This window comes from Saccoglossus kowalevskii, chromosome 10 (genome assembly GCF_978046115.1).
Source record: "Saccoglossus kowalevskii chromosome 10, keSacKowa6.1, whole genome shotgun sequence".
Classification (NCBI taxonomy): domain Eukaryota; kingdom Metazoa; phylum Hemichordata; class Enteropneusta; family Harrimaniidae; genus Saccoglossus; species Saccoglossus kowalevskii.
In genome coordinates this window covers 10,039,263-10,065,190 of record NC_140650.1, presented here as the reverse complement: position 1 = coordinate 10,065,190, position 25,928 = coordinate 10,039,263, and the positions used below count along the sequence as shown (strand labels likewise).

Below are 25,928 nucleotides of genomic sequence, written 5' to 3'. Positions count from 1 at the left end.
ACGTCATCACACCATAGTTAATTTCGTCCACTCTTTTCTAAACTACTGGAGAGCGTTTGTAATAATGACGTCACAGTCGCGTCTATGTATGACTCTCAACGTGACACCTCCAGGTCCCGGTTGAATATCTCGCCAATGACCTTCAAATTATAGCATAGTTTGGTGTTACTTGTCTTCTTAAATTACAAAATCAATTTCCGACGTCTTAGAATTATGGTAAATTCAACGAAAGTCACAAAATCTTAATTTGCAGCTAGCAAATATTTTCTCATTTTAAACTTTATTTTATGCATTCTTTCATAATATGTTAAAAAGTTCTTGATTAATATATTTCATGATCTGCCAGGTAAAAGTCAAGTTGAGAGATTTGTCATCAAATCCAAGTATCAATGACTCAGATGGTGGGAACATTAATATCAACGAGTAAATTAGCGACAAATGTTCTCATCAACACAGGCTTCGTTTCCCTATTTTTATAACATGCACAATTCATTCTTATAAACAAACAGGAAAGGGAAACCGGATTAGAGAATACTGTTAAAGTTGAATAAACGTTGAGAAGCGCATCACTTTCTCAGTCAACCGATGCGTAATTTTGTAATGTAATTTTCATCCTGGAAGCATACAAATTAGTACCGCATGAAATGATTCCCATCTTGTGGAAACAATCGTGCAAGTCGTATTAGACATCGCCATTCACACCTTGCCACTTCGCTGCTCCCAGAATTGCTCTCGGATATATCATTTTATCGCCAACGCCGATCAGAATTCGCAATTCAAAAACCGTCGAACGCATCCGTAAACGTTGATGTATGAGTAGTACTTTATGACGCGTACATTATAATCGCATACTCCCTCAGCTAAAGTCTTGAAAGTTAAGTTACTAAGGAAGTTTAAATTAAGTTCGTCCTCGTGCTGAGTAATATATCAATTTCTTTATAGTCTAATTTCTGTTGTGGATAAAAAAAATAACTTTGATTTTCTCTACGCCTTCATCAATATTACAAGCAGTAGTTGGTCAGTGCAGCTGTAAGTAGTCATTGAATGAACGATCATTTTCCTCAATGCAGCTGGAAAGCAGATTTAATGAACCCCGTTCGTGCTCTTTTGGTTATTTTATTAGGTATTAATCGATATTCGAAGGCTTTAGAGACATACAAAACACATCAATATAGTCGACTATAATGGTTTAATTTAGTTTAATTTGACCTGGCTGACGGCCTGAATAACATACAAACGTTTCTTTGACTCACTCGTTGCCTGAGTAGGGACACTCATGTTTTTAAGTGCGCACAGTGGCCTGCCTTATATAAAACCATGTTTATATATTAAACCAAATACATTCCTTAAATTTTTGATACCGGCTCAGCACAGAGATCATCGTGAGTCAGGGTTTCATCGAGCCCCCTGTCAGTGATAATGCAGAGACCACCATGCTTGAGACAGTCTGGGCAACATTTATGGAGAAGGCAAGATATATTAAAATGCTCGGCACATTATCGTTACTAGCAAAGTGCTTGACCTTTATACAGATTGAGCGCGAGGATATTTGCGTATATCTGTCCACTTAATATAAGAACAAGGGGACGGATAGGGGTACCGTCCATCCAACGTGAGAAAATTGGCGGTAACGCCCTCAGCGATGTAAATAATTAAAAATTGCGTATTCAAATAAAGCGAGGTGAATGACCCTGGTTTTGTTTCCTCAACCACAGCAACAGTTGCTATAGTAAAATTGTTACCTGTTGGGCCTCTTCCGGGCATAAAAATAATTGAGCGAGAGACCTTTACTGATCTCGTCGGCTGGCGGAGCTATTTTTGATTATACACGTCGTACATTATATTGACTGATGGTCGGTTTATGGCGTTGTTAAATTGAGATCGCGCTAAATTGAGCAGAATGTTGATGTTTCGTGCAATAAACAGCATTTTCTTTCCATGCTAGCGTGAATTGGCGTCCACTAGACTTACTGAGCTATTTTAACCACAAGGTTCGACAAATCGTGACCAAAGTGACAAATCGTTTTCAGGACATCTCATACATCGAAGCGTGGTTGTTCTTATCGATATATCTCACCCAGATTTTTAATTATATTTCATAAATTTAATATCAGAGGGGACCAGTAGCAGAATGTGACGTGTGTTCATGGCGTATCTGCACGTGAACGTGAGAATCATCACGTGATCATACTATTCTATCTCAAGTTATGAAACATACATGATACAAGTTGTATATCCCAAATATACATTGCGGTCATGGGAGACCCAGTAACCCGTCGTATTGCCTGGCCTTGGAAGTCAAGGCTATTTTTTTATGATTGCAATGTCTGTTAAAAATAGATTAATTGGACTTTAAACAAAAATATGTACATTTATGATATTTTAATTGACAACATGTCATATTAGTTGATGTGCTCGGGTTTAGTATTTACTATGATCACGTGATGGGAAGGTATTACCCAAATACAAATTAGACATTAGAATCGAACACGTCTCCTTGGTTACAAGTCTCCTTGACACAAATTGTTTTTTTCCCAAGAAAAGCAGTTAGACGAAAACGTTTACAGAAACACACACGTACATGGTTTGTTTTCACGACGTAGAAACGAGCAAATTAGACCCCGTGGAATGTACAACATAAACAGAAGCGAAAGGAAGTCGACGCAAAATATACAACTTGGAAGTTGAATACAAATGAATATCGCATTCAAGCACTCCAGTTCTAAGCTATTCTGACTTCCGGTTGTAAATTTAAAGGTATGGTGTGAGCGAGTGGGCAGAGAATCTGTCTGTTTGACGGGTCAGAACAGAACAAAATAAACAATATTGAATAATCAAAAAGCTAGGATTCCAGTACGAATAAATATATTATAAGCCTACTCGAACGTGACGCTGGTTTGTGTTTATAAAATAACGTGACATAGAAACATAGCCTGAGCCCTCGGCTACTTGGTAACTCCTCATTTCTCTTAGTAACCTCGTCATTAAGAGTGTTCATCTTAACAGAGAATTGTGCTGGGTCGTATTCACTTATAGGGCGGCAGTCTTCGTGCCGCGTCCTGTTCGACTCATAGCAACGCATATAACGCGTGTAAAATACATTGTTTATTTACATGAAATTCGAACACGCGCTGCGCGACGACCACCGCGCGTTAAGGACGTGGGAAAATATTTTTAAATAACTGGGTGTTGATAATATTTTTGGAGAATGTTGAACTTGAACACCGTTTTGGTGCTTATATTGCACACTAGAATACTAATAATTTTGTCATATATTCTACTATCTACGTGGAATGATGTGATATATACGCCAATGTAATATCAACGCATCCACGGTGTTTAATATTGTTCAATGTGGTAAGCTATTGTTGTGTACATCAACACTGATTGTCGAGAAGTGTTTTCTACGATATTACCATGCTCCGTTGAACTAGCTCTATACCCTAGCAGCTAAATGTGGATACTAGTAAATCTTACATTGACAAGCTAACAATGCCACAGTCGCGATCAATCACACAACATACTGTGAGAAAAAGAAAAAAGAATCGCCGCATGACATTGGGAAGTGTAATCTACTTAAACACTGTCACAACAGCGGTTGACTACTACTCCCCCTCCTTCCGACATTCTTTTCCCAGTGGGGGGAACGCAGGTGTTAACTTCTTTTGTTTTCCACGACTTAGTTTTATTTTTGAATTTTTGCGTTGTTTTCAGTGCTACTGAGGAGAAACTTTGCCGGATCCTGTGCGTATGTTTGTCGGACAAAGGGATGCTATGTAATTACCGCCTGCGATGAGCGCACACACAAAGTGCGGTTAAAATTCAGGTGGTCAATTTAACAGGTGTTATCTACTGAACAAACTGCGTGTACTCACATTTACATCAGCTGCTACTCCTAAGCCAATTCCACGACAAGTTCCTCTCGAGTGCACACCGATCACACGCAACGGCATACCGCTGTAAAAACTACCAGAAATCCGCTGAGTTTTGAAAACAGACAACAAATAGGGAGCTTAAAATGTGCACACTTTATTCAAAGCTGTTATAAATAAGTGTTTTGTTTTCAATATTATTTCAGAAAACACCTGTCATATTTTTTGAATTTGTGAAATCGATTCGCTTCTACGTTTTGGAACCTGTCAGTCACGGGTGTTTTTTTTTTTGGGGGGGGGGGGTATACTATAAAAGCAATAAAACATTTGAAAGTAGACATGGTATCCGGCCCGGAAGATGCATCGGAAGAGACGCTTTCCTCCGTGTCAATGATACATCAGATAGGTTACTTGACAGGTAGCTTCCGTAAAGCGACGATCACCTGACTGGTAATGATACTAATATCTGTATACCTTATGAGATAGCATGGGTATAGATGGAATAGCTATGGCTGTGTTAATCCGTCCTATAGATGGAAAGCCACGTATAGTTATGCGATGACTGCTTTGGGCGTTGTCCAAAGGATGCCTTATCATGTACGTTTACTTATCTGACTATTGGAAGCTTGTCGATCTATCGGATCAGTGCGGTCTTCTTCAAGATACTCCCCGCGAGGTGTGAAGGTCAAAACAGATATACTATGAACAAAGTCAACGACCCCTTATAAAAAAGGAAAAGAAAATATGCAAAAGCAGTAAAATACACATGGTTAGAGTGCATTTTTGTTGTCGAAACTAAATACGAGGCGCGGAAATGCTAAAGGATGTTTTTTATTTGTTTAAGATTATTATTGTAGTCTGGAAAGCACGATATCAACGTTTATCTACACCCCAAAAACTGGTGTAGTGAACTACTTCTGCAAAGCGAAAAGGTGACCGCTTCCTTGGCTGAATTGTGATGACGGTTTAAGATTTCGCTCTAACTTGAGATATTTCGACGGAATTCATTGATTATCGTTTTATCGGAGTTTTAAGACTCCCGCTCTCTTTGATGTGGCACTAGAAAGTAAAAAATAGCGGCTACGTTAAAACAGATTGTATCAATGAATTGCAACATGAAATAACAACAGGGATGACCGTGGATCGAGTTTATTGGAACAAAGCACGATCCTATCCGCACCTATCAATTACGCAGCTTATAGTGTTTCACCGTTGAATGTTGTCACAATCCTTCTAGGAATATGTGGCAGTCGTGGCAGTGATTGCGTGATGAGAAGAGAGGAGAAAAAAGCACTGGAATATTTTACGCTGAAATAGACGAGCAACGTGCGTTTGATTGACATAGTTGAAATGTTTGGAATAGTTTATTACACGTGCACAAAAGGAAAGAACAAAAAACGATTTAAGCGGAAAGAAGTTCAGGTACCACAGTCATAAAACCTGTTTACAAACATGTCAGTTCCGAAAATTGTCCATTACTGTTATACTACACTGTCTTGTCAATCTCTTTGCTGGACGTGTTTACGCCACTGTTTACGTGTAGAGTCTCTGTCCATCACTCTCGCAGCGTGATTCATTTACCTATGTATTTAGAACCTGTCAATTACAATGAGAATTCAGATTCACACAGAAAAACCACTCTTTGACATGCGTTGGTCATGTGACACACGTCATTAACGCCCGCAATCAGTCGGCGGATCGGAGTGTATATAAAGAGGCGCTCTTTTCCTTCAGACAATTTTGTTGGCAGTCTCGGGTACTGAGAAAATCCTCCGTAATCGCCCAATTTGTTTCGAATCTTTCCATAGAGAGAAGATGAGAATTACCGTGTCAGGATGTCGCTTTCTCGGTCTACTGGTTGTTCTTATGCACTTTGTCCGGGAAAGCTGTACTCTTCCCGCGTCGCTATCAACGAACCCAATCGGAGGTGGTCGTATGCAGACTGAGAATACAGCTAATGGTGATGTCAGATCTTCAACTACTATGCTGCTCAATCTATATTGCGATACCGGTACATCGTTGATTATATATGCAAACGATATTAGCTCAACCAACCAACGAGAAAACCAACTTGGTAAGTCTTGATTTGCTCTCAATGCAAAATTCACACGTTCTGCTTTAATGGAAAATATACACTTTTTGACGTTGGAAAGTGTGTTTACTGGACCACAGTGACGTCAGTTATACTAGACACGTGTAAAAATCTAACAACTATTGAATTCTAATCATGTCCCTTATGAGAAACAATATATTCTACTATAAGTCTAAAGTTGGTCGTAAATTGTGGTTACTTGGATCCAAGATATGCCATGTAAGTGAAATACAATTCGCAATCTAAATGCATGTCGGAGAGAGATTGTAAATCCTTCGTCGTTGAAAACAGTCAATTCTAATTTGTAATTAATGTGAAACATGTCTGTGTCGTATTTTCAAAGTTCGAAGACAGAAATTATTTTACGCCAATCAGTCCCAAAACATTTATCCCATAGCAGCGAGTGTCATGTACTTCGTGGTAGAACCAGTCACGACTACTGTGGTGATATAGCAACACTCACCAAACATACGTAAGGGTGTGTATAAGCGCACTACTGACTGACAATCGATTCTGACAACCGGGCAAACACTCTGCTAAATTATACGCATAAATATACACAGTTCAACGATTGACTGGTTGTGAAGCACATTAAATCCGTTTTGACGAGTGTGCTTATCGGCTATTTTAACGTATAGGTTGTACTCAGATCTACAGACTGAACACAAAACATGCACCAGGGAAAATTAATACTTTATTCTTAAAGAGTGACGGCATCGGGTCGCGTCCTAATCGACATGGGACTCACAGTGACGTACACAACGCTTGTGAAATACTAGTACATTGTTTATTTACATGGAATTCGAACATGCGCTGCGCGACGACCACTGCCCTTTAATTTCGGTTCAGAAGCTGATTAAGCGCAAGGTTTGTCGAGGTTTGTGTCAAATGTTACGTTGACGCGTTCCCATGCCATGTGAGTATGTAACTCCCCGGTATAACCCATTCTGGTGATTGGCTCTCTCGTTAGGGAAGTACTAGAATCATGACATATCCCATGTCGGTGACACGTTCCATTTTGTCAGGGGAGTATTATAATCCCGACGAAGTTGCATTTCAATTCGTTTAACACAATTTGTTTTTCAATTCACTACAGCTATTCTGGAGAAGCAATCTGTCGGAGTTGGATTGGTCAGTATTCAGGGCGTCATATCACGTCACTTTCTGGCTATGGATGACACTGGCACGATATATCCTTCAGTAAGTATTGTTTCTATTCCGTCTAATAATTGCACGGCATAATTCCGAGTTCCTTTATGATAATTAATTACTAACAATAATGCTGTGAAGAATCACAATGCGAAATATGGACAAATACAATGTTTTCAAATACAATACAATTTTCAAAAGAAAAGAACTTGATCAATCACAATGTTTATGGCAGTAAAATAACTGAAGGCAATTCACGCTGTCCTGCCACATCGATCTTACATCGTAGACAGCGACAATGTAACTGACCTTTGACAAACAAAAGTTTCTAACTAATTTAGTGACAAAGGCTTACAAATTTAATTTAATTTTAGAGACCAGCTTAAAAATAAATTTAGTCCAGTCCATCCACAATCCCAACATGTTATAGTATAGCCTCTTTACTCACAGATTTGCAAAACGTGAATGAAACGTGAGGAGATATGAGCTGCATTTTTACCATTTTTTAATTCATGTACTGTAAATTGTGACAAAAAACAAACAATTGAATCTATAAAGTGAATACACATGAAGTATCATGTAGTGAAATGTACATGTTTTGTAAGCGAGCACACATCACCTTATAAGGCTTTGTTCAAATAATATATTCATTTAATGAAATTATCATCAATCTACGCCATTCAACGTAACATACTAGTATATCACCCTGTATTTATTCATGTGACGTCACACTGGTGTTTTAGACAAGGTAGTATTAAGCAAAACCATTATACCAATGTATAAAATCCTTATTAAAATGTCTTAAATTGTCTTTTTCAGAGCACTTTCAACGAAGATTGCCGCTTTAGGGAATCATATCGAAATGGGTATTACTTTTATTCATCGGCCAGAGATCCAACTTGGTTTATCTCAATCGATCGAAACGGCCAAGTGAAGAGAAGCCTGGGGAATAGTCGGAAGAGAACGCACTTCCTGCCACTCCTAACATTGCCGGTAGCGCGTCCAATCTGATAAGCGACTGCAATGAACCAGCACGTCTTCGTTTATCAAAATGAACGATTTCATTTCTCGGACACAATTGCAGACTTTGTATTGTTGTTGTTTGCGGACCTATTACAGATGGCGCTTATATGTAGCCTTTTTACACCGCCTTGTGTCTACCGAGACAATGTCCTACTGTATTGGCGCAGACACTCGTTCTGTAGATGGTTATCGTATCAAACCAATTTTAACCGCCCCTTTTCTTCATCAACGTTCAGTGCACTCTATGTCATTTACATATCTGACTAGTTTCCAATCCGTCGTAAATGTCACGAACTGGAACATTCTTCTGGCATAACTGTTATGTAAATATGTTTTTTTTTTATTTATTAATTAATGCCTTTCATTTCCCGGTACTTCGTAACCCAGGATACTGTGTATACTGTTTTCATTATTTTTGAATCGAACAAAAAAATGACGAATGTGGGTGGAACATTTTCCTCGAGTGTGTAAACACTGCGTTATGACGTCAGTGAACAGTGGCTATAGAATTTGCATGAAATCGTGTTCATTTCTATGTCGACAATGTAAATATACTACGCGAACACAGTCACGGTTATGTTAGCTGTATAAACAAGTGTATATGTATTTATATATAATAAGTAGTCTGTATGTACGTATATATCAATGATGTATGTGACATGTCAGTGACGACGTCACTCATGACGCGTTAACTCTTAGTGTTTTATAATAGAATAGATGACGTCACGCATAAATAATGTACAATTTTGGCAATGTATTTGTCGGAATCGAGGCTTTCTTTTGTATCGAATGAAATGTCAGTTGACGAGTTTTAGATGATTGTGGAGTGGAATTATTGAGCTCAATAAAGAAATCACACGTAAAGCACAATGCATACTCTTTTGGAGATGTTATTTGTTTCCCACCCCACAGTCAATAGGTCCAAGCATAACAATGATATACGACTTTTAACACGGTGTCACTGTTTACACACGAAAACAATACTGCTTGGTCAGTTTGGTTCTCATGCATCCACGATTTTCCGGAAACTCAGTCCCCATTTACCGAAGAGCACGCACACCACCTGCATACCAAAATAAACTATTCATCATGATGTCATCATTTGTACGCTGATTTGAAAAGCTTGACTGATCTCAGCTCTAGCGAGTTACGGTTTTTACCCATTTTAACTTTAACTTTAGATATAGGGCTCCCCACAGTGATTTAACGTCCATTGATAGAGAGGAGTTCTTGATTGCAACAAATTGTAAGAACTTGTATAGTGCGTTGATGGTATCCTAAACACCGTGTAACACACTCGCATTAAAGCTCTCGGTGCGTCACAAGTTGAACTACAGTGTGACATCTGTAAGCATTGTTATTATTATAGTATTACTAGTCCAATTGATTGCATCACTACGCTATGTACACGGACTATATACAAATAAACACATTGCAACGAGCAATGTACATCACTCACGGGAAATATTCCTGCAAATTCAAAATGTGGAATGTATGACAACGGACAACAGATGGCGCTATTTAATATACGATTAAAGACCCAATTTATCGAAACATTTGCAATTTCTCGGTAGGGAATACATTGATTACATAACAAAGACTGCTCAGTCATTGGAAGAGTACAGTGTAAAAAAATAAATAAAATGAATGTCAATAAATTATAAGTTGACGAAGGAAACTCAAATTGCAAGGTGTAGATGTCTCGATGATAACGTGATATATGGATATAAGTGTTAGTATTTTTATTATCATTTTAAGCAAAGCAATGAACAAAGTTTGTAAAATGCTGCGAAGGCGGAAAGACATATATTTATATAATATTTATAGTCTATAAACGTATTTATAACAATTGTAAATATTGTATAGCTGTCATTCAAATACTCAATGGTGATTGGCTCGAGAGCTCATTTGCCACGCCAATTGCCGACGCCTAGTACGAGCACAAATGCATTTAAGTGACGTAGAAACTGCGACCGCCCATTCTTTCAAAATGAAGCGCTTGCTGATTGGATGATATTGAACTAACTCATTAATAATAATAGATTAGAACGATGATGTCACAATACGAGGCGCGGAATGTAAATTTATTATTTTGTGTATACTAGAAGAAAACGTGCTAATAATTCAAAATTACGTACGTATTGGAGGCCGTGGCGTGTGTTTTAAAATGATGTGTGCATTTTAAAAAAACGGCGTGACTGTGCGTTTTAATGGTATGTGCTTTAACAAATCACGTGTGTATATTAAATGGCGTGGGTGTTTTTAAAAACGTGTGTTTTAAAAATGACGTGTGAATTAAAAATGATGTGTCTTAAAATGACGTGTGTGTTTTAAAATTATGTGTATTTAAAAAAACGTGTGTGTTTAAAAGGACATGTGTTTTTTAAAAATAATGTAAAAATAATAACGTGTGTGTAAAAACGATGCGTGTGTTTAAAAACGACGTGTGTGTTTTTAAAAATGGCGTGTGTTTTAAAACGACGTGCGTGTTAAAAAAATGACGTGTGTGTTTTTTAAAATGGCGTGTGTTTAAATATGACGTGTGTGTTTTTAAAAATGGCGTGTGTTTAAAAATGACGTGTGTGTTTAAAAATGACGTGTGTTTAAAATTGACGTGTGTGTGTTTAAAAATGACGTGTGTGTTTTTAAAAATGACGTGTGTGTTAAAAATGACGTGTGTGTTTTTAAAAATGGCGTGTGTGAGGTCGAATGAAAATTTCGTGTGTGTAAAAAGAAAAAAAAACGCGTGCATTAACTTATTTACGCCTGTGGGGGCGCTGTTTTGAATAGATTTTTTTTTCGTGTGCGTGTGCAAAAAAACGCGTGCGTTAACCTTTTTACGCCTGTGGGGGCGCTATTTGAGAGATTTATTTCATGTGTGTGTTAAAAAAAATCGCGTGCATTAACCTATTCACGCCTGTGGAGGCGTCGTGTCAAATGGTAGCCATTTTCGTTTGTGGATTTCTATAACGTCAATAAGATACGTAAAAAGTAACTTGTCCAGCCCGAACGTTTTATTCATTTTGCCCTATAAATTTACCGACACTGTGTATACCTCAGAGACCTGGTGATTTATTCGTGTGGTTGGTTGCTGAAGACAATGCGTGGACGTCTGGTACAATGGGGCAGAACAAAGTACTCATACTGGTCTCACATACGCTCGGAACGTTTCTTGGATAATAAAACATGACCTAAAGTAGGCTCGGCATATTTAGTCAGTCGCCGGTACATTTGCCTACCACTCATATAATAACAGTCGATCGATTGTTTCTACCGATATCATGCTTGAGTTGTGTGAAGTGGATCGATATACAATTTTGAAAATCGTGTTATTTTCGGACAATTTCGGTGTCATGGTGTAAACGCTTTCCTACCTTGTGTTATCATATGAGTAGTAGGCGAATGTACCCGCGACTGATTAACTATGCCGACCCTACTTTAGGTCATTTTTATTATCCAAGAAACGTTCCGAGCGCCTGTGAGACCAGTATGAGTACTTTGTTCTGCCCACAGTCACTTGGGGGCTGAAAATCAATAAATACTAATTTTTTTTTTAAAAATCATTCGCTATACGTATATAAATAAACAAGTTGTGAAACGCGGCACCTAGTAAATCGACACCCTGTCGGTTTCAAATGTCGATTTCTTACCTTAAAATACGGAACAAAAAGTGCAGAGGGGGTCAGGTGTTATGTTAATAACCATTGTTCATAATCGCTAACTTGGTTTTATTCAAAACTGCACAAATCGCGAGTTTTCTGGTGATATCCGACAATTTCATGATCGAAAATGGCCAGCAGCCAGAATCATGGGGGATTCGCACAGAGTTCTGGGTAAATCAAGTGCGCATACTCATTTTCAGCCAATCAGGCGTGCCGTAACAGCGAGTATTTTCTTGATTTACCCAGAACTCTATGCGAATTTTTAAACACACACGTCATGTTTTTTAAACACACGCCATTTTTAAAAACACACACGTCATTTTTTAAACACGCACGTAGTTTTTAAACACACGCCATTTTTAAAAACACACACGTCGTTTTTAAACACACGCATCGTTTTTACACACACGTTATGTTTTTAAACACACATTATTTTTAAAATACACATGGCCTTTTAAACACACACGTTTTTTTTTAAATACACATAATTGTAAAACACACACGTCATTTTAAGACACATCATTTTTAATTCACACGTCATTTTTAAAACACACGTTTTTTACAACACCCACGCCATTTAATATACACACATGATTTTTTAAAGCACATACCATTAAAACGCACAGTCACGGCGTTTTTTTAAAATGCACACATCATTTTAAAACACACACGCCACGGCCTCCAATACGTACGTAATTTTGAATTATTAGCACGTTTTCTTCTAGTATACACAAAATAATAAATTTACATTCCGCGCCTCGTACACAATATCATTTCTGGATTGGTCAATTTTAACTCTGGCAGGCGCTTTGATTAAAAGAAAATCTTTATAACTTTCCTAGGTTTCTATCGTTCAACGTATTTGGCGGTTTCATCAAATAAATCTCGCCTTTGAAGAAAGATATTTATTGAAATTTCTGATATGTTCTGAGTTTATTTTTGTTATCACACAGTGTACCTTACATAACTCTTCTAGTTTACTATTATCATGTACTTTTAGTTCTGAATATGTATTCATTTAATTTTGTTTGTTTCGATCAGTTGATTTTGGTCAGTGCTAATGGCTTAATTGAAATGTTATTACCATGCAATCTATCCAGTACCCACAATAAGGGGAGTAGGCACACAACTTGAGCTCACCGCAACAGTTAGGAATACCGTACCTCGTCTCCTATGGCAACATACCTAGAGCAAATATAACGCAGACATAACCGGGAGGAACGAGGGAGTAGTCAAGCGTTGGCAAACTGAATGAATGAAATCAGTAGCTATCATGATTTTCCAGGTTTTTTCAAACGTTCCCGCAGCAAATAGCCTGCTTTACAATTCCCGCTTGATTCCAATGATCGCTTCGAACTAGTACTACAGCATGGACATGTGCGGTAATACATTCATGATCATCTGTGAATTGTAATTTCCGTGTGTCACGTGTTCGCGCATTCACCTATCACATACATTTCCTTGGTTAATTTGCATATATGTATGTACAACTGTATACTAACTCGTCCAATATTTACCATCTGAGGTAACTACAATGCATTAAATACATTACAAGAGTAAACACAAATATGAATTACATTGCACAGTTGATAAAATATTTCACTCAATTAAAAAAAAAACGCCCAACACATTACTTAAGGTAGAGATGCAGTTTATTTGGCTTGCTTTTTAATTGAGTAATTAGACAATGAAGATGGTATTATATATCCAACATGTTATATATTTTCTGAAAGCTTATTATACAAACTTTGTAAAACTTGTCTTTATTTTAAATATCCAGAATGCGTTTTTGATTTTGGGTCAAAAATATGCTTTTTTGGACAAAAGTGGTTTAAAAAAAATTAGCTTAAAAACTTCAAGTCCATTTGTGGGTAAAATTACATCACTGGATACCTTGGTATACTACTAATTCAAATGCGTCCACTCATCTCTCTAACGACTTTCAAAGTCGCACAGCATGACCTCAAAGTTCACTCTTTTCTATTTTTGCATAATTTATATATCCATGTTAATTGGGGACTTGTTATTTTTGTTCCACTCGCCGTAATAAACTGTCCGGACGCATTTTGAAGGGGAAACACCTTGTCAATAATGTGTGAAAATTTCGAGGCAAATGGCCAAAGCGTCTATCAGCTATTTTAATTTGAAACCCAAGAATTCACCAAAAATAGAAGACGAGAAAAAGGCTAATTTGCATATTTGCGCGTTAAACCGGGAATTACTGCTTTGTCATACTTTGTCATACTTTCTAGACTATTGAAATTGAAAGTTGACGTATAGACATAGACATTTTATGTAAAATCGTTGGACCAAAACAACTGCTCTTGAATATATAAATCAGAAACACGTCATTCATACCAGTGTTTTGATGGGGTCGGTAAAAACACGTGGCAATGCCCAGTAAATATGACGTAATCTCATGAATTATTAAACAGGGGGCGGTCCTAGGAAGGTGACCTTTTATCACGATCAAAACATCATGGCTTCTCTTCGATGTATTTTCAATAAACTACGAGTATTTCAGAGCCTATGGTTTACCGTGAAGAGTACAAAGTGGGATATTAAATTATTTATCCTTGATGATTTTGATGTAGTATTGAGAACCAACTCCAGGAAGCGAACGCACAATAATGAATAATCGCGTAATCCTAGAATCGAAACGCGAGGCACAGATGTTTTGTTCATCGTTTCCAATTCCATTTTTCCCACTGCAACATATTTGTTAAAAGAAATATTTGAATTATGTTCGTTTTTTAAGGAGGCATTTTTTTATTTTTCCCATTTTAGCAATGCCTTATTCAGGGATTTTCTAAGACAGTCGCAGACAATTAGCGTACGTACAAAACATGCTGTTGTACTACCGGCGACGGTCGCCTGCAAGAAGAGAGCTCCAGCTCCTAACGTACTAGTAAAAGTTTTAAAATTTCGACCGGTTTTAAATAATTAGTGTTGGAAATCTGACATGTTTTAATAGTGCAAAATTAAGGTGCATTTTTGAGCGGTCGGATTTTTCTGAATAGAAATCGGCAAATGAAAAAAAATAGGAGTGCTAAACAGTGTGCTTCGTTAGTTTAAAAAAATGGAATGTCCGTCAAATTGACGTAAACTTCCCCATTTTTCACGGAAAAAGCAAAGGTCGTGGTCGAGTTGCAGGCTGAAAAACTCAAAAATCAAAACAAAATCATCAATCAGTAAGTATTATGACAAGGAAAACAAAACATCAGACGCGCAGAAGCGGTCAGCGCGTCAAAAGAGTTGTTACCGTAATGTATCAAGTTACCTCTCTCTGTGATTTATTTTTCATTGAAATTATTTGGTTGTTTTCAATTAATTTTAGCGTACCTCTGCAATTTATTTTAGCATTGTCAGTTGTTTGCTTCATTGAATTAAACGAAGTTCGTCCGGTTGCAAACAAAGCTGTCTCGCACCACCTAGCAAAACTTGCGAATGATCGTAGTAGAGGTATCCATTGGACAAAAGATACACAAAAGTTTGTATCTCCCCGACCCAGTGCAATATATCCGGTTAGAATCAAAGCTCACGTGTCCCTTATTTGAGGGACCAGATTCTGCCGTAAATTCGGGATGGGATTTAGAAAAAAAATAAAATGGGACTTTTTAGGTGTATTTTGGCGTCATTTTCGGTTATTTCAATCATTCCTGATGCCTAAAATAGAGTCTAAGTTTTACCGTAGTCATTGACGCCTATTCAAGAGTATGATGTTTATTGTGACTAGCGTGAATGGGTAAGCTTCTTTTCGACAATGAGCAGTTATCACTGTAAACAATGTTAAATTATTCTTCACATGCTCAGTTTATTTTTTGAGAACAATTATTTAAAAATAAAATCTCTCAGTCAATCAGAAACTCGGATTCATGCCTTCAGGGAAAGTCATGTTTGGACGCTCACATCAATTTTGTTTTTCGTTCGGTGGGCTGATGCCTTCAGTGTAGCTTTTGCCTCTTCCGACATAGAAATCATCTGAATTTTCTTTCTACCTCTCTTTCTTTTCACACCACGCATAATGTAATGATAAAAATTAGGAAAAAACGCTGAGGAAATATAATGTTTGGTTTGCTAGCGAGCGAGAACTGATTTGAGAATAATTGCACATGCGCGTGAATTGAATGAACTATGACCCATACAATCTCGATTTGCATATTGTCAATCAAAGGTCCTGTTATTTGGTTACTCATGCAAATTAGGCAATTGGACATAAACATTGCCACGTGTGAGTGTTTTTTTTATTTTTAACCAGAAAATAAACAGCAATTTTAACGGTGTTCCAATAAGAATTCATTGGTCAAATTTTCACAGAATGTTCTTTAGATAAAAATCTATATAAAAAACGAAAAAAAACTATTTTTGATTGAAATTCACAAATAAACTGCATCTCTACCTTAAGCGAGCATTCATGATTAATTAAAAATTAAAAACTAAATGGTACACATAAGTAGGAACATTACTATTAGACATTAATGAAACACAACTATTACATACTTAGTGACATACTTAGTCCAAAACAGATGAAATATACTGATTATGTTTATTACAAAATAGAAAAATGAAATTCATAATGATACTCGTACTCGCAAAGCAAATAATGAAGAAAAGAAAAATAAACTGAGAAAATATCGAAGGTTTGAATATGATTTTGGATTAGAAGTTAAACACAACTCAAAAATTCAAATTGACGTGCAACAATGACAAAGTTTAGATTAAGTGATCACAATCTCAAAATTGAAACCGGGAGACACACAAAAAAAACAATAACCAATAATAGAACCTGTGATGTTTGTAAAAACACTGAAGATGAAAAAAACACTTTTTGGCGGCATGTAATAAATATGATGGACAAAAAAAAAATATTATTCAACGAAGCCGAAAAATGCATAAAAAACTTCCATATTAAAAAAAAAACAATCACCGAAATAATGTGCAGCAGCAAATTAATAATTTAATTGGCACAACATATAAAACAAACTGCATGGACTTAAGAGAGCAACACCTGTCGACTTAATTGCTATTATTGTAGTATGCACCTTACTTTATATTTGTAGTTTATATTTATTTTCTTATTTTTTTCCTTCTTCATTGTTGTTATCATTATTAGTTTATTTAGTTTTTAGTTATTTCACCTTTATATCCATTCCCACTCCCCCGAGAAGTGTGTATGATGTATTTATTGGAGTTCAAGTTTGTTGTACCCTTCACATTATATAAATTTGTGTGATGATCACAAACGACGAAGATGCCATCAGACGCTCACGGCGAATTACCGCATGCCCGTACCACTGTATCATTTTAAAAGTGTGTCGGACTGTTAATATATTATCGCCCACGATTATAAAATATTTATAACTATTACAGGTATTGATCTATTTCCTAATATATATATAACACTTATTTACATTTTACACAGTTATGATTAAGCCCGGTAAGTATACAATATTTAAGTGTTTTTCATTTTGCAAACAACTTACATAAATTTTATTACGTCTTTGTGCCTATGACTTCGTCGTGGGGCTGAGGCTTATGTCCGTGTCCTCTCACAGAGGCCGAGCACGTCATGATAAACTGAACAAATGTTGTTGAAATGCTCCAAATCAAAGGGCGCCCTCAGTGTGTGAGATGTGAGATGCGCGTTGACTAAACACCGGAAACGAAATGTTCTAGTTACGTGGGCATTAGTCACCTCTTACAGCAGTGTTGAGCGGTTGTAATTCTACTCTTCATCTCATGGACTATTCCAAACCAGTTCCGAATAACTTCCAGATTCAATGTCTCCAGGATCGTTTGCCGTTAAGGAGTCATTCGGATATACCGTCGCAACAGCTGGTTTGTAATACAGTACATACACTGGCGAGTTCTTCTCGCTAGCTGTTCCGTATTACTGTCAGTACGTATATATACCATCAACTTCAGTAACTTTACAACAAAAATAATTAAAATGAACTGTAATAAATTATTTGTTTGACCCAGTAGTGGGGCATGGAACTTAAAACCGTGTATTTTTAACGTTTCGTATCAACAGCCTCCGTGGCCTAATGGATAAGGCATCGGCCTCCTAAGCCGGGGATTGCGGGTTCGAGTCCCGTCGGAGGTGACTTTTTGTGTTTCTTCTACTTTTTTTGTTCTTGACAATAATTTTAACACAAACACAGTGTATGTGCCATCGTATCTATATTTTTCATTCCTTTGTTTTAATCATTGAATGTTACCTTGTATTTTATAATACTATTAGAATAGACAAATTTTGTGTTCCCTGGTTGCCACGTTACTGAGATCGGTCGCAACAAAATTTAAAATCAAAGAAAGCTTAGAAAGAACTCCCATGTGCTGAGAGTATTGGAGACACATTAAATATAATTCGAAATTACTTAGCTGAAAACTAATTATGCAAATAAGAAAATTAATATGAACAGATTTGAGTGCGCAATGTAACAGAAAATCTATGTTTCCAAGTTTAATTGAAATGTGATTAGAACCAAAAAAATTATGAATTATTATGCTTATTAGGGAATTAATATGAACAGATTTTTACCCCAAACTAATTAGGTTTGTACATTGTCCTAGAGCATCTTTGTACTAAGTTTCATTGAAATGGAATAATTAGTACTTTAGATATTAGTGTGAAAGCTTAAAATTGGTTAATTATGCAAATTAGGTAATTAATATGTACAGATTGTAACCCACAATTATCCAGGTCTGTCTATTGTCCTACAGCATCCATGTACATTCAATGATATGTGATGTTTAGTACCTGAGATATCAGTGTGAAAGTTGGTTAATTATGCAAATTAGGTGATTAATATGCACAAATATTTACCGGAAACTAAGTGGGTCTGCATAATTCTAGATTCATTGAAATGTGATGATTAGTACTTTAGATATCAGTAGAAAAGCTGAAAATTAATTATGCAAATTAGTTAATTAATATGCACAATTATTTGCCCTAAAACTAATCAGGTCTCTGCATAGTCCTAAAGGATCTATGTACCAAGTTTCATTGAAATGCGATGATTAGTACTTGAGATACCCGTGGAAAAGCTGAAAATTAACTAATTATGCAAATTACATGATTAATATGCACAAATATTTATCGGAAACAATCAATCTCTGCATAGTCCTTGAGTATGTAAGTACCAAGTTTCATTGAAATGTAATGCTCACTACTTGTATCAAATGCTGAAAATTAATTATGCAAATTAGGTAATTAATATGTACTGATATTACCATAAAAACTATCAGGTCTGTGCAGTGTCATATGACATCTATGTACCAAGTTTCATTGAAATGTGATGATTAGTACTTATATCAAATGCTGAAAATTAATTAATTATGCAAATTAGGTAATTAATATGTACTGATATTACCATAAAAACTATCAGGTCTGTGCAGTGTCAGATGACATCTATGTACCAAGTTTCATTGAAATGTGATGATTAGTACTTGAGATATCAGTGGAAAAACCGAAAATTGACTAATCATTATGCAAATTAGGTAATTAATATGCACAAATATTTATCCCAAAACAATCAATCTCTGCATAGTCCTTGAGTATCTATGTACCAAGTTTCATTGAAATGTAATGCTTACTACTTGAAACATCAAAAGCTGAAAATTAATTAATTATACAAATTAGGTAATTAATATGCACTGACATTACCTTAAAAACTATCAGGTCTGTGCAGTGTCATATGACATCTATGTGCCAAGTTTCATTGAAATGTGATGATTAGTACTTGAGATATCAGTGGAAAAATCGAAAATTGACTAATCATTATGCAACTTAGGTAATTAGTAATTAGGTAATTTTTACCAAAAACTAATCAAAACCTAGCATTAGTTTAGAGCATGTATGTACAAAGTTTCATCAAAATCCAATGAGTGGTTGTTTAGATATCAGTGGAACAATCATGGAACAGCTAAAAATCAGCTAATTATCATGCAAATTAGGTAATTAATATGCACGGATATTTACCAAAAACTAATCAAATTTGCGCATATGTTCAGAGCATCTATGTACCAAGTTTCATCAAAATCCAATGAGTGGTTCTCTAGATATCAGTGGAACAGTCATAGAACAGCTAAAAATCAGCTAATTATCATGCAAATTAGGTAATTAACGAGCATGGATTTTTACCAAAACCTAATCAAATCTGCGCATTGGCCCAGAGCATCTATGCACCAAGTTTCATCAAAAACCGATGTATGGTTCTTGAGATAGCAGTGGAACAGTCGGACACACATACATACATACACACATACACACACACAGACACACTAACTGCAAAGACTCCCATTATGTGCTTCGCACATGGGAGTCAAAAAGTGGGAGGCGGAGGCGATTCTTTGATGTTTTTAAACCTGTTTTTGTCATCGTGGCTTTTTTTTTAAATGGGAGATGTATGTTTTGTGAATTAATACAGTGAAAATATTTGTACCATGCGTTTTAAACTTGGAGGTTTTAATTATCATCAGTCTCTTCATAAAATAATTTCTTCTAAAGTAAAACTTTATTCGATTTCCATTTTGCTCAACTCAAAAAATGAGTATCATCTTATTATTTTTTTGGACAAATAATAAGCTGAATGTATTGTTGGCAATCCATAAAAAAATCAATCCAATGTCCACCAGTCTATAAAGTCTATTTGAGAACTCTGTTTGAAAAGATGACTGAAGTGTACTCAATGTCCTATAGAGGGCCTGTGTTATTTCATACTGGCAATTCCTTGTCTTATTTTATTTCCTCAACTGGTCTTTTCTTCATAGTTTACATGTACCAGTAACAAATTCAATTTTTATAAAAATCATTTCTCTCATAAAAAAAAAATTTTGTTTGACCACCTATCCAAATTGTGAACAGCCGGCCATTTAAACCAGGAAAATAGTTACTACTTTAGACTCTATTAAACATATGTAAACATTCAAACATATTTTTAAAAAATGACTTGTGAGCTAAATGGCTCTCCTGCGCTATTAAAATCTCTTCAGATGTTAAAGAGTTATGTTATGTTGGAGAGTGATATAATTAGCTCTTCTGGATCATGATTTGGGTGAGTGGTCACTCCCCAAGATTTACTAGATATATTTAGAAAAATTAGTGACGTGTGTACAGTTGACTCGGAGCATGATTACTAGTGGTAATCATAGTAAGAGTGTATAGCATGAAAAATAATTTTTACTATCCATACGCTTTGCTGCTACCTTCTCAATTTAATATTTTATGCAATAAAACATACACATGAGCACTGTGTTAATTGATCAATATACTCAAATTTAATATTCCAAATTGGGCAATATCAAATTGTATACTCAAATTGAATATTCCAAACTGGTCAATATCAAGGTGTATACTCAAATTTGATATTCCAAACTGGTCAATATCAAAGTGTATACTCAAATTGAATATTCCAAACTGGTCAATATCAAAGTGTATACTCAAATTGAATATTCCAAACTGGTCAATATCAAAGTGTATACTCAAATTGAATATTCTAAACTGGTCAATATCAAAGTGTATACTCAAATTGAATATTCTAAACTGGTCAATATCAAAGTGTATACTCAAATTGAATATTCTAAACTGGTCAATATCAAAGTGTATACTCAAATTGAATATTCTAAACTGGTCAATATCAAAGTGTATACTCAAATTGAATATTCTAAACTGGTCAATATCAAAGTGTATACTCAAATTGAATATTCTAAACTGGTCAATATCAAAGTGTATACTCAAATTGAATATTCCAAACTGGTCAATATCAAAGTGTATACTCAAATTGAATATTCTAAACTACCATTTTGGCTTTGTTATAAGTATGTTATAATTATAGATGCATCTGACCAGAGATATGAATTATAAAAAATTACAAAGCACAAAAGCACTTTCATTTTACAATGATATCACACAATTTATTCATTGATCAATAAAATATGGTGTGAATCAGATAATCTTTAAATACATAACATTACAGAAAGAATTAAAAAGAAGAATTTGGATAAAGTGGTGAGGGTACATAACTACCGGTAGTGGGACATCTCATTGAGACATCAGAAACTGAAAGACGCAAATCTTTAGAAATGTGAATTACCTTAATGGGTGAATTTCACTTATGAATACTATTGAATATTTTATAACAATGCCATTTTATGTCTACTTGTTGCATATCAATGGCCTTCTGTAATACATCAATGGCATCCAATGATGTATCACTAGGATTCGTTGATGTATCACTCTGATTCTGTGATGTATCAATGGCATTCTATGATGCGTCACTAGAATTCTGTGATGCATCAATGGCATTCTGTGATGTGTCACTAGAATTCTGTGATGTATCAATGGCATTTTGTGATGTATCACTAGGATGCTGTGATGTATAAATGACATTCAATGATGTATCCCTAGGATAGTGTAATGTATCAATGGCATTCAATGATGTATCACTAGAATTCTGTGATGTATCAATTGCATTAAATAATGTATCACTAGAATTCTGTGATGTATCAATTGCATTCAATGATGTATCACTAGAATTCTGTGATGTATCAATTGCATTCAATGATGTATCAATAGGATTCTATGATGTATCAATTGCATTCAATGATGTATCACTAGAATTCTGTGATGTATCAATGGCATTCTATGATGTATCACTAGAATTCTGTGATGTATCGATGGCATTCTATGATGTATCACTAGAATTCTGTGATGTATCAAAATATTCAATAATGTAACACTAGAATTCTGTGATGTATCAATTGCATTAAATGATGTATCAATAGGATTCTATGATGTATCACTAGGATGCTGTGATGTATCAATGACACTCAATTATGTATCCCTAGGATAGTGTAATGTATCAATGGCATTCAATAATGTATCACTAGAATTCTGTGATGTGTCAATGGCATTCAATGATGTATCACTAGAATTCTGTGATGTATCAATTGCATTCAATGATGTATCAATAGGATTCTATGATGTATCAATTGCATTCATTGGTGTATCACTAGAATTCTGTGATGTATCAAAATATTCAATAATGTATCACTAGAATTCTGTGATGTATCAAAATATTCAATAATGTATCACTATAATTCTGTGATGTATCAAAATATTCAATAATGTATCACTAGAATTCTGTGATGTATCAAAATATTCAATAATGTATCACTAGAATTCTGTGATGTATCAATTGCATTAAATGATGTATCAATAGGATTCTATGATGTATCAATAGGATTCTATGATGTATCACTAGGATGCTGTGATGTATCAATGACACTCAATGATGTAACACTAGAATTCTGTAATGTATCAATGGCATTCAATAATGTATCACGAGAATTCTGTGATGTGTCAATGGCATTCAATGATGCATCACTAGAATTCTGTGATGTATCAATTGCATTAAATGATGTATCAATAGGATTCTATGATGTAACACTAGAATTCTGTGATGTGTCAATGGCATTCTTTGATTAGTTTGATAGACAGGCATGAAAATGTTACTTTCAAAGTATGAAAATGACATTGCATAATTTCAATAAGTTCTTCATTGCAAATTTGTATGCCCTTACATCCATCTTTAATAACTTCTACAAATAACATACACGACTAAGGGTTGGAATAATTGTATCATATTTAAAATTGAAGTTAATACTGTCAGCACTCCATGGCACAAGAAATAAGTGTTGATACAAGATAATAATAAACTGTAATTGATGGACACCCTGAGTTTGCAACTTATTATAAGGCGATGTATACCTGAGTGTACAAAATGCTTTTTTGGCAAACCATTTTTAATTTACAAAAATATTACAGCAAGTCTCAGAAGTATTGGGGCAGCCAATTGGCAAACTTGCTAGCGAATTGGCTAACTGCTTGGGTTTTGACTAAAGGATTGGCTTTCGCATCTCGCTGGCGTCGACTTGTGATCACGTCCACTCTGGGAGAGTCTATATTGCAGTAGGCGACATAGAATGCTTTTTATGCAGCCTGGTACATGTCTGGATTCCCCTGAGTAATTTGAGCCCCCGGTTTGAGCCTGGAAATAACCAGTCAGCTGGCATACAAGTGATAATATGATAAATGCGATTATTATCTTGAACACTGCTTGAAACTACAAAATGTAAATAGTCAAGTTGAGAAACATTTTCCTACAAATCAGAGAGAAAATAAACTTTCACATACAAAAAATCTGTTGGGGTAAAATTAAGCAGACTGCTAAAAAAGTCATTCCCTATTTTTACGTAGATACAAAATAAATAGAACACTTTCCCTAGTATATTTGAAAGCGAAATCGCCACCCAACTGTAAAACCGTCGCTGATTAGCTCCTCAAGTATGACGATCGTCCCCCTACTGTTATATAGATTCGCCGTATGTGGACGCGATCACAAGACGGCGCCAGCGAAATTCGAAAGCCAACTGTTTAGCCAAAACCCAAGCAGTTAACCAATTCGCTAGCAAGTTTGCAAATTGACTGCCCCAATACTTCTGAGACTTGCTGTAACAAAGGTCATCAAGGCTGTGTGAAGTTTTATTTATGGATATGTGCCAGAATATAAAGCAGGTGATTTTCTGTTCAATGCGAGTTCTCACATAACGAGTGGTTCTTATATCTGCTGAAAAATCAAATGATTTGAATTTCTGTTTTTATAGTTCAATGTCTAAATTCCTAACTAAGGGGAATATGAAATTGATATATCTGTACTTCATCAAAATTAATCATTACATATATATAGCATATTAATCAAGATAGGAAATATCCTAAAAATAATTTAGTGTTAAATGCCATGTTTTGATACCACTATGACCTTCATTTGCATGTTTTTACGTTTGATTTCACACATAACACTAGACCTTGCAGTGAACATAAAATGGTCCATTATTATGGTTATTATAATTTTATTTTAGCAGAAAATCATTCTAATTTATATATTATTTAGAGGTCTTTCCTGACAATGCACAAAACGATTTGGTTGTTATGGATACATGCTTTGTTTTTAGGGACAATCGATGTATGATCTGAGCAAGAAATATTAGGAGGAAGAGATTGAATGCATGTTTTTATTTGGTTGCTATGGGGATGATTATGATCAGGTCTACACCATTTCATTGAGAATCATTTGGTCAAAAAGACCATTTTGTTGAAATCAAAATTAAAATCAAAAACCAATTGCTTACAAGTGCCTCTGGTGTACTTTTGAAGAATTGAGTTTTGGAGAACTAGACAGATACTACAAGTGCCTCTGGTGTAGATCTGGAGAAATGAGGTTTGGAGATCTAGACAGATGCTACAAGTGCCTCTGGTGTAGATCTGAAGAAATGAGGTTTGGAGATCTAGACAGATGCAACAAGTGCTTCTGGTGTAGATCTGAAGAAATGAGGTTTGGAGATCTAGACAGATGCTACAAGTGCCTCTGGTGTAGATCTGGAGAAATGAGGTTTGGAGATCTAGACAGATGCTACAAGTGCCTCTGGTGTAGATCTGAAGAAATGAGGTTTGGAGATCTAGACAGATGCTACAAGTGCCTCTGCTGTAGATCTGAAGAAATGAGGTTTGGAGATCTCGACAGATGCTACAAGTTCCTCTGGTGTAGATCTGAAGAAATGAGGTTTGGAGATCTAGACAGATGCTACAAGTGCCTCTGGTGTAGATCTGAAGAAATGAGGTTTGGAGATCTAGACAGATGCAACAAGTGCCTCTGGTGTAGATCTGAAGAAATGAGGTTTGGAGATCTAGACAGATGCTACAAGTGCCTCTGGTGTAGATCTGAAGAAATGAGGTTTGGAGATCTAGACAGATGCAACAAGTGCTTCTGGTGTAGATGTGAAGAAATGAGGTTTGGAGATCTAGACAGATGCTACAAGTGCCTCTGGTGTAGATCTGAAGAAATGAGGTTTGGAGATCTAGACAGATGCTACAAGTGTCTCTGGTGTAGATCTGAAGAAATGAGGTTTGGAGATCTAGACAGATGCAACAAGTGCCTCTGGTGTAGATGTGAAGAAATGAGGTTTGGAGATCTAGACAGATGCTACAAGTGCCTCTGCTGTAGATCTGAAGAAATGAGGTTTGGAGATCTAGACAGATGCTACAAGTGCCTCTGGTGTAGATCTGAA

At 35.8% G+C, this 25,928-nt stretch overlaps 1 protein-coding gene and 1 non-coding gene across 2 annotated transcripts; both read left to right on the top strand.

Moving 5' to 3' along the window:
• The first annotated feature begins 5,621 nt into the window (after positions 1-5,621).
• LOC100313600 (Fgf-Sk1 protein) lies at positions 5,622-9,006 on the top strand. Its single transcript, NM_001168065.1, is given in 3 exon segments — positions 5,622-5,946; positions 7,061-7,164; positions 7,933-9,006. Coding segments are annotated over 3 exon segments (555 nt in total). The 5' UTR covers positions 5,622-5,687; the 3' UTR covers positions 8,125-9,006.
• An 8,825-nt stretch (positions 9,007-17,831) lies between these two features.
• Positions 17,832-17,904, top strand: TRNAR-CCU (transfer RNA arginine (anticodon CCU)). Its single transcript has one exon. It is a non-coding gene; the product is annotated as a tRNA-Arg (tRNA).
• The last annotated feature ends 8,024 nt before the right edge of the window (positions 17,905-25,928 follow it).